At 34.0% G+C, this 19,214-nt stretch overlaps 1 protein-coding gene and 1 non-coding gene across 2 annotated transcripts; one reads left to right on the top strand and one right to left on the bottom strand.

The window, feature by feature from the left end:
* Positions 1-5,136: 5,136 nt before the first annotated feature.
* On the top strand, positions 5,137-5,243 carry LOC125588098. The gene has a single exon (XR_007324494.1). It is a non-coding gene; the product is annotated as a small nucleolar RNA R71 (small nucleolar RNA).
* A 3,756-nt stretch (positions 5,244-8,999) lies between these two features.
* Positions 9,000-10,449, bottom strand: LOC106403750 (laccase-8-like). The gene is made up of 4 exons (XM_048757181.1): positions 10,326-10,449; positions 9,708-10,231; positions 9,261-9,459; positions 9,000-9,184 (listed from the first exon to the last, which is right to left on the bottom strand). The coding sequence occupies exons 1-4, from the start codon at positions 10,447-10,449 to the stop codon at positions 9,000-9,002; spliced, it is 1,032 nt and encodes a 343-aa protein (XP_048613138.1).
* Between the last annotated feature and the right edge of the window lie 8,765 nt (positions 10,450-19,214).

Genomic DNA, 19,214 nt, shown 5'->3' with positions numbered 1-19,214 from the left:
GGGATCGCCCGTTCTGTTTCTTTAGGATCGATCGATCTCTGCCTGATCGTGATACATGCCTGAAAATCATCTAAAAACACAACCAAAAATCAATTCACACAAGAAAACATAATCACAAAAGAGAAAGAAAATCAAACCATGTGGGTTGCCTCCCACTCAGCGCTTGTTTAAAGTCGCGAGCCTGACTATTTTGTTGTCCTTAGGCGAGATCAGGTTCCGATAAAGGAATGTTGGTTCCTTCTTCGGGTTTTGCATCTGTGAAGTAAGGTTTTAGCCTCTGCCCATTGACGGTGAATTTCCTCCCATTGTCTTCCAAGACAACAGCTCCATAAGGTCTAACCTCTGTGATGGTGAAAGGTCCGGACCAACGAGACTTAAGCTTTCCAGGAAATAGCTTGAGTCTAGAGTTGAACAGAAGGACTTTGTCTCCAGCAGCGAAGTCTCTCGGGATTATCTTTCTGTCATGCCATGCCTTAGTTCTTTCCTTGTAGATTTTGGTGTTCTCATAGGCGTTCAACCGAATCTCGTCCAGCTCGTTCAACTGAACCATCCTCCTTTCTGCAGCGGTTTTAATGTCGAAGTTCATCAACTTCGTTGCCCAAAAACCACTGTACTCCAATTCCACAGGTAGGTGACAAGACTTTCCATAGACCAGATTAAAAGGAGTGGTGCCCAAGGGAGTCTTGTAGGCGGTTCTATACGCCCATAAGGCGTCATCAAGCTTCACAGCCCAGTCTTTCCTTGTTTTGCCTACAGCCTTCTCCAAAATCCCTTTGATTTCTCGGTTCGATATTTCAACCTGCCCACTTGTCTGAGGATGATAAGGTGTAGCTACCTTATGCTTTACTCCATGTTTCTTCAGCAGTTTATCGAACGTCTTGTTGATGAAGTGAGAGCCTCCATCACTAATAACCACTCTCGGGATCCCGAATCTTGGAAAAATGACTGTCTTGAACATTTTCTTGACAACACTAGAGTCATTTGTCTTGCTGGCTACTGCTTCCACCCACTTGGAGACATAATCAACCGCAACCAAGATGTACTCATTTCCATAAGAAGATGGGAAAGGGCCCATAAAATCAATTCCCCATACATCAAAAACTTCAACTTCAAGGATGAAATTTTGGGGCATCTCATTTCTCTTACTGATGTTACCCTTCCGCTGACATGCATCACACTTTGAGACAAACTCATGGGCGTCTCTGAAAAGTGTAGGCCACCAGTAACCAGCCTGCAGGACCTTAGAAACCGTCTTGAATGTTGCAAAATGGCCTGCGTATTCTGAGCTGTGGCAGTGGAAAAGAATCCCTTGCATCTCATTCTCCAGAACGCATCTCCTGAATAAACCATCTGAGCATCTCTTGTAGAGGAAGGGATCATCCCAGTAATAGTGGTTCACATCTCTCATGAACTTCTTCCTCTCATATCCTTTCAGGTTCGGTGGTTCAATTTCAGCACATAGGTAGTTTGCAAAGTCTGCAAACCATGGGAGTTCATCCTGAATTTGTCTCATGACACAGCAATCAGCCTGATCCAAATACTCATCCTCCAGCAAGGTGATCACATAGACATTCTCCTCGGGTAATGTATCATCCAGTGGTGTTTCAGCTTCCACTCTCATTCGGGAAAGATGATCTGCCACTCCATTTTCTGCTCCTCTCTTGTCTCTGATCTCAATATCAAACTCCTGTAGGAGTAAGATCCACCTTAAGAGTCTCGGTTTAGCATCTTTTTTCGTCATCAGGTACTTCAAGGCTGCATGATCTGTGTGCACAATTACTTTCGAGCCCACCAAATAGGACCTGAACTTCTCGAAAGCATAAACTACTGCCAGCAACTCCTTCTCAGTGGTAGCATACTTGATTTGAGCATCATCAAGCGTTCGGCTGGCATAATAGATCACATGGAGTTTCTTGTCTTTTCTCTGCCCCAAAACAGCTCCAATCGCGTAATCACTTGCGTCACACATTATTTCAAATGGCAAGTCCCAATCTGGTGGCTGCACAATGGGAGCACTGACTAGAGACTTCTTGAGAATCTGAAACGCAGCGAGGCAGTCAGCATCAAAAACAAACTTCGCTTCTTTGCACAGCAGACGGGTGAGTGGTCTCGCTATCATAGAGAAGTCTTTGATAAACCTCCTGTAGAAACCGGCATGTCCCAGAAAACTCCGAATATCCCTCACTGTCCTGGGAGGCTGTAGGCTGGTCATAACTTCAATCTTTGCTTTGTCAACCTCGATACCCTGCTCTGATATCCTGTGACCCAAAACAATGCCATCTTTCACCATGAAATGACACTTCTCCCAATTTAACACCAAGTTCTTCTCCTCACATCTTTCCAGCACCTTGCACAGATTAGCAAGGCAGTCGCTAAATGAAGAACCGTAGACTGAGAAATCGTCCATAAAAACCTCCATAATGTCCTCAATAAGATCAGTAAAGATCGACATCATGCATCTCTGGAAAGTGGCAGGAGCATTGCACAATCCGAAAGGCATTCTCCTGTAGGCAAAAGTACCGTATGGGCAGGTGAATGTTGTCTTCTCTTGGTCGTCTGGATGAATGGGTATCTGAAAGAACCCAGAGTAACCATCGAGAAAACAGTAGTAGGGGTGGTTGGCTAGTCTTTCCAGCATCTGGTCAATGAAAGGAAGTGGGAAGTGGTCCTTCCTTGTGGCTGAGTTTAGCTTCCTGTAGTCAATGCACATCCTATGCCCTGTGACTGTTCTGGTAGGAATCAGCTCAGCTTTCTCATTTGTGATGACAGTGATGCCACCCTTCTTAGGAACCACATGAACCGGGCTCACCCAAGTGCTGTCTGAAATTGGGTAGATCACCCCTGCACTCAACAGCTTTAGAATCTCCTTTTTCACAACTTCCATCAGTTTGGGATTCAGTCTTCGCTGGTGCTCTATGGACGTCTTTGACTCATCCTCCAAGTGAATCTTGTGCATGCAAAGATCTGGAGAAATACCTGTAATATCATCCAAAGAGTACCCCAATGCTTTTCTATACTTTCGCAATTTTGAAAGAAGCAAAGCGGTCTCCACATTATTCAGGTTAGCACAAATAATAACAGGATATGTGGAATTCGGTCCCAAGAATGCATACCTCAGCCCAGCTGGGAGGGCTTTAAGTTCCACCTTTGGAGCATTCTCCTCACTCCAATCTGGTTGGGAGGATGACGGTTTGACGGTTTTATCGGTGCCTGAGTCTTCAAGGCTGACATAGGCGACATGCTTCTCAATCGGTGAGGCTGAATCCAAAATCTCAGAAAATCCAACCACTTCTTGGTTCATGAACCCGAACTCACTCTCCTTTTGGGTCAATGCGACTTGTAGAGGATCATCAGTGTGCAACTCTTCATCCATTTCCTCTACCAGTTCAGTCAATGTATCAACCCAGAAAGTCTGTCCATCAATAGTCGGATTTTTCAGCACCTTCTCCACATTGTATCTCATCGCCATGTCGTAAGTCTATATGCCCATTCTGTACATCAATCATGGCTCCAGCAGTAGCTAAAAACGGTATGCCCAAAATGAGAGGATCTTTAGGTTCCTCTTCCAGCTCCAGAACTACAAAATCGGTAAGCACGTATCCCTTTCCAACACCAACAGGGATGTTCTCTAGTACACCGACTGGTCTTCGCACTGATCGGTCAGCAAGGACCAAGGAGATCCTTGTAGGTTTGTAGTTCGTCATGCCTAGCCTCTCAGAGACAGAGAAAGGCATTAGGCTCACTCCTGAACCCAGATCGCAGAGACTCTTCTCAAAAGTAAGTGATCCAATGCGGCATGGTAGAACAAATGCTCCGGGATCTTCACGCTTTTTAGGCATGACATTTTGTAGAACTGCGCTACACTCCTCATTGAGCATCAACACACCCCGCTCTAGGCTCATCTTATCGGTAAGAATCTCCTTCATGTACCTTTTAAGAGAAGGTACCATCTTCACCGCTTCAACAAATGGCAATCTCACATGTAACTCCCCAACAAGGTTCTTTAGCTTCTCGTACTCACGTTCTTTGATCTTCTGCCTTGGTCTGGATGGGTATGGAGCCTTAGGAACATAAGCAGGAGGCGCCACATACACCTCTTCAGGTTCAGAGGAATTTGGCTTCGTCGACACGGGATCGGTCGATCCAGATGGACCGGATCGGTCGATCTCCTTCCCCTTGGATCGGTCGATCTGTTCTTGAGATCGGTCGATCTCTTTCTCTTTCGATTCCTCAATCGTTTTTCCACTCCTAAGTGTTATAGCATTCACAAACTCCTTGGGATTCGTCTCTGACTTCCCTGGTAGAAATCCAGGTGCTGTTCTGCTGCTGGAGGCGGTTTGAGCAACTTGCTTTTCCAAAACTTTCAAATGGGTGTTCAAAGCTTCGAACTTCCCATTAAGCTCTCCATACATGTTATCCACCTTGGTGTTTATCTCTGCAGTGCTATTCTTCTGACCTTCTAGCACCATTTGCAGCATCTTCTTAATTTCGTTATCCTGAGAAGGCTGTGACGAAGAGGCATTTCCTTGATTCTGATAGTTGTTGTACTGCTGCCTTTGCTGAAATCCTGAGTTGCCCGAGTTGTTCCCCTGATATTGATTTCTGTTCTGAAATCCTTGGTTGAACACACTCTGGTTCTGATTCTGGTTCTGCCTGTTTCCTGCCTGAGGGTAGGACTGATGTTGTGGATTCTCCACATTGTTGCTCCGGTAAGACAGATTATTTTGCTGATTTTGATTCCACCCAAGGTTCTGATTGTAGCCTCTGTTGTAGTTTCCTTGACCACCAATGTAGTTCACATCAGCCTGCATATCACTTGAATCATCACCAACAGCTTCTTGTGAGGAACGATAGCCTTGCTCCTCCACAAATTTCACAGATTTCTGATCTCTCTTGAGAAGCATCTCAATCTTGGCATTCAACTCATCTATCTTCTTGGATTCATAACCAACACCCTTCTGGCTGGTATCAAACCTTGACTTGCGGTTTGCTTTGCTGGATGACAGGTTGTTCAACAAGGTGTAAGCTTCTTCAACAGTCTTGGTCATGAAATCACCATTACTTGCTGTGTCCATGGCATCTTGACTCTCTTCATGAACTCCATTATAGAAAATGTTCAGCAAACTCACATCAGTGTAGCCATGGTGAGGGCAGTCCTGTGTGTACTCCTTGAAACGCTCCCAAGCCTCATGAAAGCTTTCTGAATCAAGTTGCTGAAAGCTTCCAATTCTGCTTCTCAGATATGTGGACCTTGACTTGGTGAAGAAATGCTGTAGAAAAGCAGCTCTTGTCTCTTCCCATGTAGTAAGAGATCCTGGAGGGATGGACTTTAACCATCTGATAGCTTTATCAGCTAAGGAAAACGGGAACAACCTGCATTTCAAAGCGCCTTGAGGAACTCCATTATGTCTGCTGGTGTCACAGACTCGCTCAAAATGCTCCAAGTGATACATCGGGTCCTCAGACGGGTTTCCATGAAACGGATTTTTCTCCACCAAATTAATGAGACCAGTCTTGATCTCAAAGTCTCTTCTCTCAATGGGAGGTGGGCGAATCCCAGAACGATCGGCATAGAATGCATCTGGTGTATCATAATGTGCAAGCGTCATCCTAGGCATGCCATAGTCTCCAGCCTGTTGTCTTGCAGCTACACCAGCCTGCTGATTATCACCAGCATTGTTGCCTTCTCGTTCATTTACAGGAATTGGATTTTGCGGGTTGTCCTGAAATTGGTCTTCTTGGTGTTCAGCCATTTCAACCTCTTCAGCGGACTCAAGTCTTTTCTTTTTCACTTGTCTCTCTAGGCGGCCGAGCTCTAACTCCAAAGGTATTAAATTCGATGATCCTTTGCTTCTAGTATGAAATCCGCTCATTCACCTGAAAACACAAACAGAAAGAGAAAGACAGAAACATTAGACAAAATAAAGAAAATGCTATAGTCTTAAACTGATCATTAACTCTAGGGTGACCAAATGGTCCCCGGCAACGGCGCCAAAAACTTGATATCTCGAGTTTTAACCCGATTATCTAACTGCAAGTGCACAGTAAAGTACGCAGTAGTAATGCGGGATCGAATCCACAGGGACCGATGATCACACGTAGAGTTGTAGACAAGTTAATAGCTACAGCGAATCAAGATATATTTTTGATGGTTTTTATTTAATTTTCTTAGGTGTCACAAAGCATAAACAAGCATGTGAAAAGATGATTTAAACGATTTGAAAACTATTTTAAAACAAACGTTGGGCATTGGGAATTCTCAGGGATTTCTTTTTAATCAAGATACAATTAATGGAAGACACAGGGATATATTAAGAACCGTCTAGAACTCAAACACGATATTAGAATTAACCTACTTCCGTAGCGCTAATTCTCTATGTTATAGAAATCTCCACACTAACTTCCGCTGAGTTTCAATTTCTAAACAAGCATTAAGAACAGGTTTAATATGTTCACAAAGCGCAATAACATCAACTTCCGAGGGTTAAGGACACTTTGCTCATCTAAAGTATTTTCGGAAGTTCAAACAATCACTTTCGGTGCATCAAACAATCTGAAATCATGAACTAAGTGATCAATTCAGTTCAAGCAGTAAGAAATCCATTAGATGAAGAACCAAAACGTAATCCCTTAGTCTACACACGTTTTATGGATCAAAACATCAAGAAATCCCCTATGAGAACCCCTAAACCCAACTAGATGACTACTCACACATAACTAAGCAAGAACAAAACGATTTTGATGAAGAAAACATGATAAGATTGTATTAAAACAGAGTAAAGGTTCAGAAGATCTTCTCCAAATGGTTTTGAGATGAACTCCTTTACAAATCTTCACAAATCACACCAAAACAAGTACAAAACACTCAAATCTTCTCTCTAGAACTTGTAAATCTCCTCCTTGGTCGCCCCTGGTCTTTTCTGAGTCTCCAAGGTCGAGTTCCTCTCTGAATTATTGAGGGGAGTGGGTAAAAAGGAGTGAAAAGCTCGTTTGTGCGTGTGGAGCCCGTAGCGCCTGAGATCGGTCGATCCACATGGACCGGATCGGTCGATCTAGTGCATGAAAGCGTGGGATCGGTCGATCCACGTTGTCCGGATCGGTCGATCTGTTGCTCTGTGCGACCAATACTTCTCATGCGGTCCATTGTTCGGTCCATCTTGCTTCTGAATAAATCCCGAATGCGTTTTTTTCTTTCAAGCTATCTAGTAACCTACATATTACACTTAAGAACACCAAAACGCATCAAATAGACCAAAACATTAATTAAAAACGACCATTTAATTGCTCCAAAACGAGTTTAAAACCGTTAAAAACACGGAATATCAAAGTTCAGGCTAGTAGGAGTTCCACTACCAGTGCACCAATCAAATGATCTGGTGATGGCATAATTCTCTAGCGGAACCGTGCGCACAGTCTAGTACTACCATGGTGGATGCGTTGTGCAGAAAGTAGTGAACTTTGATCTCAAACTTCAACCTTGTCGTTGTCACAGTAATCAAAACGACAACAATTATTTTCCGAGTTTGATATGTTTTGTAATAACAATCAATTCTGACATGAAAACTTTAAAGATAACAAGAATTTATCTTTATGACGCCAACTCTCACTAAAATAGATCTTATACAGTCTTGCTCCTACAAAAAGAAAGACCACACTGAATCACGTAAAATGCTTATCAACTAAATAACAATGCATAAAATGATGAAAATATAGTATTATTAACTCATTTAAATATAAATTATATGAAAATTGTAAATTTTGAAATAATTCTTTTCATGTTTTGAGGATATTTTTATATTTAAATATTCCAAATTCAGAAATTTTTGTACCAAATATTACAAAAATAATTGATATTCATTAATATCTATTGAAATAAATAAATTACATATAGAAAAATAATTAAATTATATATTACTATGTAGAACAAGTCACAAGAACAACATTATTATAAAATTACACAATATAAACCATCAAACTGTAAATAATTTATTTAAACATTTTTCATATAAACCAAATGTACACAATTATAAAAACAAAAAGAATATCCACGCAATGTTGGTCAAACTCTAGTAAATATATTAAAGTCAAACCTTATTAAAATTACTATGTCAACATGTGGGTTGAATAGCAATCAACTAAAATTATAAATATATCTATTTTATTTAGTATATAAAATATCTATTTTATTCAGTACTAGAATCAAGTCAAAACATACAATAGAAATAAATGGAACATGTTATTTTGGGTTTATGACTTTTTTTATTATTTATAGTGAGTTAATTGTATAGTCTTTAATTAGAATAGCAAAAAAAAAATTAAAATTATTCAGTACATCTTTTCTTAATTCACCTTTCCAGTCAGAACCTCATAACATAATCGTATAGGCAAAAAAAATTTTCTCTCTATCCCCAATTGAAAAAATGTTTGTTTTCCTGGTCACCATATACTCCAGAAAATAGAAAAGTGTATGGATTTTCACTAACATTATTTCTTAATTTAACAAATTTAAGTTGATTTAGACCGGTTTAACTGATTTTAACAAATTTAAAGAGGGTTAAACCGATTTAAGTCGCATAAAGTCGGATTTTTAAAAATCATTTCGAATATGACTGATTTGCCGCACCAGTTTTTAGAACATAACTATAACTACTATTTATTTATTTTCAAAAATATAAATAAAATTACTTTAAACTAAAAAATTAACAACCTCTACTTCAAAGTAAGAAATACAAATATTTTGAGAAATAATGTCTACATGCAGAGATGGTTTGAAATGATCTTATATACCTCCAAATGGAAGTGTTATTATTACTCTCGTTCAAATGTTGAAGCATTGCATTGCACTGCATTGCACTGCATTGGTGACAACATAAAGTTTGAATAATAATAAAAAAAAACTAAATAGGAAGATGCAACAATTTCAGAAACGAAAATAAAATAATAACTAGGATTGATAGTTATTTTTGGAGAACACCTGACAACTGGGTAACACGCGACTTCTAGTATGATAACCCAACGTTAGTGGTCGGCGATTCATAGATCGTCGGATCATGTGTGCATTGTGGAAGATTTGATGGTGGAGGCTGCAAGCTTGTTTCCGGAGTTGGTCCATTCTCAACTATGAAAACCATTATAATCCCATACGGTAAATGTGCATCCATGTGACAATGAAATATCCATGCACCTCCAAGAGTTTAACATCAAAAATTTCAAATGAAGCAAGATATAAATATATGCAAAAAATTCAGAATGTTTCTTACCAGGATTATTGGCGATAAATCTTAAGGCAACCCATCCTCCTGGTGGTACACCAACAGTATTGTGCATTTGCGGGTTAACTAGATTTAGTTTTTTTGCATCGCGGGCAGGAACATAGTTACCAAATCCATAACCCAACACATAAAAATTGAAGCCATGAAGGTGCATGGGATGGCTCTCTGTGGTGATTATCCCTGTGTTCTGCACAACGATCTCAACTGTAGAATTATACTTAAGTGTCTTGACGCTAGTTTTTCTCTCTGGAAATATCATTTTTTTTTCAGAGTCAGTATGGACCCTAAAATTAGCATAGTCGAATTTTATGGGTGGTTGGTCAGGGAAGTCATCGGTGTATACTCCACTTATATTATAAAAATAAGCTTCTTGGAGAGAAATCGTTCCTGGCATAAAAAAAGTACGGTTGCTGAGAGAACCAGTGATGCGCTGACCTGACGGACCAGCACACTTGGTTTCCGAAGGGCATATTGTTCTAAGCCAAGCCCCATGGTTACGAACATCTTCTCGTCTACGTGGCGAGGCACTGGTGTCCAGTAGGGTCCACCCACGAGGCTCGTGATGTTCGAAGAGAACCTATGAGCGGTGGATACTGAATTGATCTGTGAAGGCATCAACGACCTTGATGGGGATGTGGTTGACGTGGCACCCTTGTAGACGATTAAGCTATTGATAACTTTCCTAGGAGGGGCTGGTGCTAACGAGCTAGCACTTAGGTAAGGGATTATCGACATGTAGTACATTCCAATGGGCTGGTCGGCCGTGAGAAGTGCGTCGACAGTTTGTCCCGGCGTCAAGATCATCACATCGCTACCGTAAGGTGTTGTGTAGGCAGCATCCACAGAGACAACTGTCACATTGTGATCGGCTATTTTAAAGAAGAGGTGAGTGTTGAGTGCCGCGTTTATAATCCGTAGCAAGTATGTTTTCCCTTGTATTACCTTGAGCTTAAACATCCCTACCGAAGCAGACAAAAGTAGCCCATATCATCAGTATTCTGCAAGCGATTTTTTTTTTTGTTTTAACATTATTACGTAAATATTGAATATTACTGTTCTCAGAGCAAGGATAGGAATCTCCGGCAAGACCATTGATGAGATAAGCCTCGCAAATCGGAGCTGGCCGTAGATTGAGTTGTTCAATATCTGTATCCCACCATTGTCCTTGCATAATCATTTTTTTCAAAAGAAAAATAATTACCAGATTGAATGACATCATGATATGTTGTCACATATGTAAGTAATTTTAACTCTACAAGATTTTGTTTTCTTAGATAAGTTGGATTGTCGTTAAAAACAAAGGTTCATGCTCTTAATTAAACCCGAACCAGCCCAGTCATACCACGCTTTGATTGTATTTTGTTCCCAAAAGTCAGTTTGGAAAAATATACAAAATAGATATATAACATGTTTAAAATATATAACATGTTTAAAATAAATAAAGGTTTGCTTATATATATATATATATGTTTTATTGTTTATATATAAAAGTTCATCGGCCATATAGCCAGACGTGAGTAATTTTCTGCCCAAGAAATAATAAAACTAATTTCTGACACACTGTCTCAACGTTATATTTAATCCCAAAAGATATTTGGTTGTTGAACCAATTTTGGGTTAACATATACATGTAGAAATTTAATTTTATTGTAATACAAAAAGATATTTTAATCTTTGATTAAATAGCGGCATCTTAACAATAATAGTTTTCTATGAATATGCATGTCCAATATGGTAAAACCGAACCGTACCGAACCGAACTGAAATAGACAATATGGTGTGGTTTTGGTATATACCATATAAACCGAATGTATATGATTTTATAAAACCCGTAGGATTTGGATATGGTTTGGTTTATAATCGATTAAACCGAATAAACCGAACAAAACCGATCAAAAGTAGAAACATGTAAATATGTACATATTTTATAACATCACATGAAAATCTATTTGTTATATAAGTTATTCTTTTGTTAATAATTATTACCATATTTTTTATATTAATAAAGAATCCTAATTTGAAAAACACTTAAAATATAATTAAATAACAATTCATCGTAATTATGGCTTCTTATTTTCTTAGTCTTCTTCTTTCAATCATTTTGCCTTCTTTTAGCATTGATTAAAATGAAGTGAATGTTATAAATTTGATGGATAATAACTAGAAAAAAATCTTCACAACTTTTTTTTATTCATAAACGAACAAAGTTTCACTCGAAGAAGCATGACTTTGATGAACACTAAATATGGAAGAGCGAAAAAAAATTTCTTTCATACTTCTCTTTTGTTTTTTATTTTTATTTTCAAAATTTCGAGCTTTGATTTTAATTCTAGATTTGATTATTTAATCTGAAGGTATAAGCGTTTTTATTTCTTTTCTTTTATTTGAAAATATAATATCTTTTTAATAAATGACTGCGATGACAATATAACTCTAAAATTTATATAATATGATCTCAAACTAAATAATTATGTTTTGGTATAAATCCGAATAAAGCGAAAACCGACGGTATATAAACCGAACCGAACTGAAGTAATTATGAATTTAGATTGGTAGTTATATTTTACTAACCGAAACACCGAAAAACCGAAAAAACCGAACTGAAACCGAGATTGAACACCCTATATGAATCTAAAAAAAATATCTTCTTTCTAATACCATAAGATACGAGACCGAAATTCATAATTTCTTGAAACTTAAAATTATATCATATAATATTTGTTTTGTACCGATGATTACTCGAACCAGGGACCTCTGAAACAATGTTCATAATCCTTTTCAGTTTAGATAATGACCTATGATAAAAAGAAACACTTTCAATATAATCTGCAACCGAATAATATCACCGATACACTTTAATGAAAATCTCAACTATATTCTGGCACTTAACAATATAATAATTTTACAAATATACACATCTTTTAACATAAATAAATATTTTATAAGATTAATATATTTTAAAACACATCATCCTATATTTAACAAATATTTATAACAATTTTAATTAGATTTTTTCAAGTAAAAAAATCTCGCTTTAAGAACGCGGGTCAGAATCTAGTAACATATTTAAAATAAATAAAGGTTTGCTTATATATGTTTTATTATATATATATATATATATATATATATATATATATATATATATAAAGTTGATCTCCGATATAGTCAAAGGTGAGTAAGGTGATGATTGTTTCCATTAGTTTTTGGTTTTTTGATTTTGGTTTTTGATTTTGGTTTTTGATTTTCAGCTTTTGGTTTTGGTTTTTGGTTTTTGGTTTTTAGATTTTAGATTTTGGTTTTACTGTATTCTTAATTTTTTTATAAAATAAGCAATACATTGTTTTAAAATAATGAAATAAGTAGTAGTAAAAATATGTAGTAATAAATTACCATTAAAATTTATCAAAATATCGTGGTTATTATTAAAATAAAAATATTACCATATTTTAAAAATATTTTATTTTTAACTACTATACTAAAAATATAATTAATAAAATATCTATATATTATAGAAATTAAAATATTTTAAAATTTTGAAACTAATTATAAATTTTATTACATAAAATATTTTTCGTTTCTTAGAACTTGGATATTTTTGAACTTAAAAATAATATATTGTATTAATAAAATATTTTAAGTTTTATAATTTTTAGCTGTTGTTTAGTGTGTATAATAATTATTAGAATTATTCAGTAATTTTATTTATAGATATGAAGCACAAATAAACTATTTTACATTAATGTTCAAATGATAAAAAATTATATGGGAATTTTATCTTTATGAAAATATTATTTATTTAATTATTAATTAATTAAAATATAGTATTTCATTACAAAATGAACAAAATTCGTTTTTATATTGAAAACCCACAAAAATTGGTTTTTTGCTTTTCTTCACAAATTGGTTTAAATTTTGAAAAACTAGTTTCCCTAAATTTTAGAGAATCTATTTGTTAAAAAACTTGATTGATAAGTGAAATGGTTTTTGCAAAAACAAAAACTAAAAGCTAAAACTTAATTGGATAAAAATGGTTTTTACAAAAACAAAAACCAAAAACTAAAGCAAAAACCACAAACAATCATCACCTAAATTTTCTGACCAAGAAATAATAAAAATAATGTCTGACACACTTTCTCAATGTTCATTATATTTGATCCCAAAATATAAGTCTAGAACAAAATAAAAGTAAAATATTATAAAATTTTAGATAAAAAATATAATCAGTTAATTTCTTTTAATAATTCTTATTATTTATATTTTTAACAATAACGTAAAAACTATCGAATGCCTAATAAGAAGCGGTGAATTGTTCAAAAAATAATCTGGTTTTTTGCTTTTTAATTTCATTCGGCTTTAGACCAATAAAAAGGCAAATTATAATATTACCCTTGATACAATTTTTAAATATACTTTAAATGAAGATTTTTTTCATAAATACTTGTGATGAAGAAAAAGACTAAATTAATACTACTAAATCATTTATAAATGTTTAATAATCATTTATTAAACATTTTATAAAAGTCTAAAGATCTCATCATTGGAATATTAAATCTTAAACAATAATTATTTTGTCGCTAAAAACAATAGTTGTTAAACTACAAACTCAAATGTTAGAGTATTATTAATCGAAGTTATTTTTTCAAAATGGTTTATAACATTATATTTTAAGTAGTTTCTCCAAAAAGAATGATTACCAAAAACGAGAGGAACTTCTTTGTAGGGTTTAGGAAACGGATAAGGACGGCCTGATCGGGGACGGATGATTAGAGCCCCATGAAGTGTGGCACGTAGATTAACAACGTGTGCATGCCAAAACAATGTACCTTCTTGTCCGGTGATATCGAACCGATATGTGAAGTTATTACGTGGTTGAATCGGACACTGAGTTATCATATTCGCACCGTCCATCCATGGGCTTTTCAGCTGAAACACTCCATGCCTACATTATTATATTTGTGTGCTATAAACAGATAATTCTTATTGTGCGTAGAATAATCATTTTTTTGTTAATTATATAGGAACATCTCGCGATGCCGAAATTTTAATTTTTCAGTGGGCGGGATTCGAACCAAGTGATTTCACCGTATTAGGCATCGTCCTCAAGTTAATTTCCGCTGGGCCACAAGCGCCGGTTCGTACAATAATCATTGCCTGATGATAAATAATATAGAGATCAATATGTTACCAATGGATGGTTATACTGAAAGTTGAGTTGTTGATGACATGGACCACCAGAGTATCTCCTTCTCGAACGTTTATCGTTGGACCGGGAAGACTTCCGTTGACAGTCGGTATCCTTTGCTCCTTGCACAATGGTTTCACCACCACGTTTTTGACCTATTGTCAGACGCCGTTAATATTTTTCGTTACATATTAGCGGCAACGTAAATTTGTTTGTTTACATCTATTGAATTGTAAGAAAATAAAGCTAAAATATATACGGAAATATTAATAAATACGTATGTTAGATTAGATCCAACAAATACGGTGATATTTTCTAATTGAAGGAAGAAACAAAGACGCTAGTAGATACAATGAAATGAAAAATGTGCAATTATACAACTGGCAAGTTTTTTTTTTTTAACCGGTTATTTCTTATTGAGAACAACAAAAGGAGAGAGTGGCGTAAAAAGTAAATGCCTGGAAAACATGTTCGACGATAGCTGCCGAAGCAATGGAGGAGAAGAAGAGGAGAGAGACGAAGAAAGCTTGGATTGCGAGAGGCATTGTTGTGTAAGAAGGCTATGGAAACGTCTACGTTGCCAAAAAGGAATGACCAGTTGTGAGACTTTCATATCGTATTAATAGAAATTATAAGAACAGATATACTTGTAGATACTTGTAGAAACGTTTTGATAATTTTTGTTTTTTTTTGGCCAAACGTGATAAAGTTTTGTTTCCAACATTATTATATATAATTAATAGAGAATTTTTGTTTTTTTTTGTCAAACGTGATAAAGTTTTGTTTCCAACATTATTATATATAATTAATAGAGAAATGATATCAAAAAATTATTTGTCCTAAAATTATACAAAATATAAATTTACAAAATACTATTTACTAGAAGGTAAAAACCGATATTTCTTTAGGTTTAGAATTCAAGGTTTAGATTTTAGTGATTAAATTTTAGGATTTAAATTTTTTGGTTTGGAGTTTGAAGTTTACAATAATAAATATTTACCGTATATTTATTTTTGTATTATTTGTTACAAAAAATAATTTATTTTACATTATTTAATGAACACTATTTAGATGATTTTCTCTTTGTACTATATTTTCCTATTAGAAATATTTTACTATTAATTAATATAAGCAAAATTGCCAATCTGGAACATGATTGCACATTTTTACATATATTACATGTCTAAACTCATCATCTCCTCTTTCGGTCTCTCATTTATATACTGTTTTATATGTTTTTTTTTTTTTTTTTTTTTTTAATCCAGGGGTTTCCCGCTTCGCGGGTCATTCCCATGGGCCCGGTCAGGTAGCGGTCCACTTCACCGGGAAGGGTTTTACCTGAGCTTGATCGAACCTAGTACCGCTTTGGTGTCCAGAAGAGGCAGGGTAGTTTCCACATGGAGGGGGAATCGAACCCGGATGGTGGTTGCCACCACAGGCCCGTCCTGCCACTTGGACTACCTCGTCCGGACCTGTTTTATATGTTTTGTCTAAGGAATCCGGAAGCTCGAGATCTCTGATATGATTACGTATTTCTTTGGTGGTGGCCAGACATGTTTCCAGAGTTGCCATTTTATTAAAAAAAAGGAAAAAAAAAGAGTTACCATTTATTTTTCTATTATGTCACATTGTTTGAATCTAAACCAAAGTATATTATATTATATTTTATTTTGTTTTACAGAGGGTTTCAAATATTTAGTGAAAGGAATTTCACAGCATATCGACGGAGATAGCCTTGAGACGGATCCGGATATCCGGAAAATTTAGGGTATCCGTCGGATCCGTGGATTTAATATCCGGATTCGGATTCGTGGTTTCCGGATATCTGTCTCGATATTCTATTATCCGCGGATATCCGGATCCGGATCCGTCAAAATAATTAAAAATAATTTCTTTAACAAAAAATACTAATTTTTTTAATATAATACATAAATTAAATATTTATAAATATATTCATATATGTTTATAATATTGAAAAACTAAAATATAATAATATAAGATTAATTCATGTATAAATATTAATATATCAAATATAAATATTAATAAAATTTAAAAATTTAATGTATTTTAAAAATACGGATCCGGATCCGGATATCCGGACCTAAAAATTAAGATATCCGGATCCGGATTCGGTTTGCACGGATCCAAGATTTTACTATCCGGATTCGGATCCGGGCATCCCGAATATCCTATTTTCAGAGCGGATCTCGGATCGAATCCGGATCTCGGATAATAAGTCTCAGGCCTAGACGGAGATAGTATTCGCTTGGAATAAAACCAAATGACCAGTTTGTATCAATAATAATTGCTTTTAACAATAACTAAACTTTGATCCGCACGTTTGTGTGGACAACTTTTCATTCTATAAAAGTACAACTCTAATATTATCACAAATATTTTATATGATTTACATTTTATTGTTATATACTATGTAACTCTATAATCTTATTGGTTAAGTTTTTTTATTCGACATTATTAATATATTTTATACATTTTACTTTTAGTACGTAAATACTAACATATTTTGTACGTAAATGCTAACATATTTTTGAGTTCGGTAAAATAAATTCATAATATGAAATAATCAAATAAAGAATCTTCTTCATTTTTTTTAATTTAATATTTTGCATACAATACATTTAAAATTTTAATTTATTTATACTATAGAAAGGATGTTTGTTTAAGATAATTTATATTTCCATGTTTTGTTTCAAAATATACTTTAGTACCTATCATTTCAGTATATTTCAGAATTTTATAAGTAAATACATTGTTGAATTTAGTTAATTTAGCCCTATTATTTTAGTAGATTTATACAAAGAGAATCTATCACATTTATTTAAGTATATTTTATCGATATATTATATTTTGGATGTTATGATATTAAGTTTTTTTTTTATTATTTTTAGGTTATTAAATTAAATTTTCAAAATATTATACCATTTTATTTTTACAAAATATTTTTTTCTCATGTTGCATTTCAAAAAAACATTATTCCTTAGCATATATGATTTATCTTTTGTAAAATTTGGAATATTATCATTTGAGTTTGAAATTTTTATTTTCAAAATTGTATATTTGGTCAAAATAAATTTAAAAAATTACTCAACTATTTTCGAGCTTGGAAAATTATATGACTTTGATTTTTTTTACTAAACTAATGCAGTATTTTATTAAAAAGGCTAATTTTTTGGTAATTTTTTAAATTATTCGTAACATATTTTGTTATAATTAAAAATAAACATTAAATTTATAGTTAGAATTAATTTCACATAAGCATCTTTAAGAAATTATTAAATATTAAAATTTTCAAATAACTTATTTTGTAAATAAAATTTAAACTAAAGGTTAGTTATATACTATTTTAATTTGTGTACAATCATTTTTAGATAATATATTATTGTGATTTTTAAAATAAATAAATAGATCATACATATTTGTAGATATAAAAATTAACATATGTTAGCAACTTTATTTTTTGTGTACAATTATTACATAATTTACGAATTATAATCTTTTTAAACAACTAATGATATTTTATTTACTTATTTAAATGAAAGTATTTTTTTTAAATATGTTAATGTACTACTTTAATATTTATTTTTACATTTAATTCATATATTACTTCTATTTAATATAATATAATATAGACTATAATTATAAAATTTATAAAGAATAGCATATAATTTTTTTTTTGTTTTATAATAAATTTTTAGTTAAAATGAATTTATAATAATATTATATTTCTAATTACGAAATTAATCAATACATTAATTTTAAAAAAAATATTTAAAATTTTAGTAAGATGCTCTTAGATTTTCTCTCAAAAGATTTTGTTATAAATAAAAGTAAAATTTAAGGATGAAAAAAGTAAAATTTAAATTTTCATTTAAAATTGATTTATTATTAATATCCTTTTAATTATTAAGATATTTTGTAAATGTTATATTTACTAATTGATTAATGTAAATAGTTAAATAAATGTAATTGATGAGGTGGATCTAATATAATTTTTTACTGTAAATAAAAATTTTATTTCTCTTTTAATAGAAAAGATAGTGCATCTAGTTACGAATAATCCAATTCCCGACAAGACCACAATAAATAATAAACACACTCATTTTTAAATTGTTATTTATTTTCTCTCCCTTCTCATGATGTATACAGAACAAGAACCAAACAACCCGAAAGATTATCTCAACACATACTTTTAAACTGTTTTTTTTATATTTTCCTTTATTATAACATAAAATGTTAAATTCGAATATACCAAAAAATGTTTGAAAGAAACCTGCAACTAACTTGTTTGTTTAGATTTCTATTTTTTTTTTTGACAAATGGTTTTCATCATAAATATAATAACATCTAATATAATAATTTTATTGAAAAAATTCAATACAACACTAAAACCTTGTTTTGAACAACAACATTAAAACCGAAACTGTATAAGCATTGATTTAATCAGGTATAGACCGGATCTAAGCCAATCGAATACTCTACACCGGCACGGAACAGCAGGTCAGTGGCACTGCGGAACACTGAGTTTGGCTGACACAACGCAAAACGGTAGTTTTGTCATCAGTAAAGCTTCCCAGTTCCCACCATCGAAAGAGAGAGAGAGAGAGTCGACGTCGTGACTTGTACCACGAATAAAATAACGAAACCTGAAAGTTGCAACCCCTACAACTTCCACAAAAATAACTTTAAAAACAAAGAGATTAAACTCTAACAGGAGCTGGTCTAACCGTCTAAGTATATCG

The sequence above is a fragment of the Brassica napus genome, chromosome C5, assembly GCF_020379485.1.
Source record: "Brassica napus cultivar Da-Ae chromosome C5, Da-Ae, whole genome shotgun sequence".
Lineage (NCBI taxonomy): Eukaryota > Viridiplantae > Streptophyta > Magnoliopsida > Brassicales > Brassicaceae > Brassica > Brassica napus.
The sequence above is the reverse complement of the archived record's forward strand: the minus strand, read 5'-3'. Positions and strand labels throughout refer to the sequence as shown.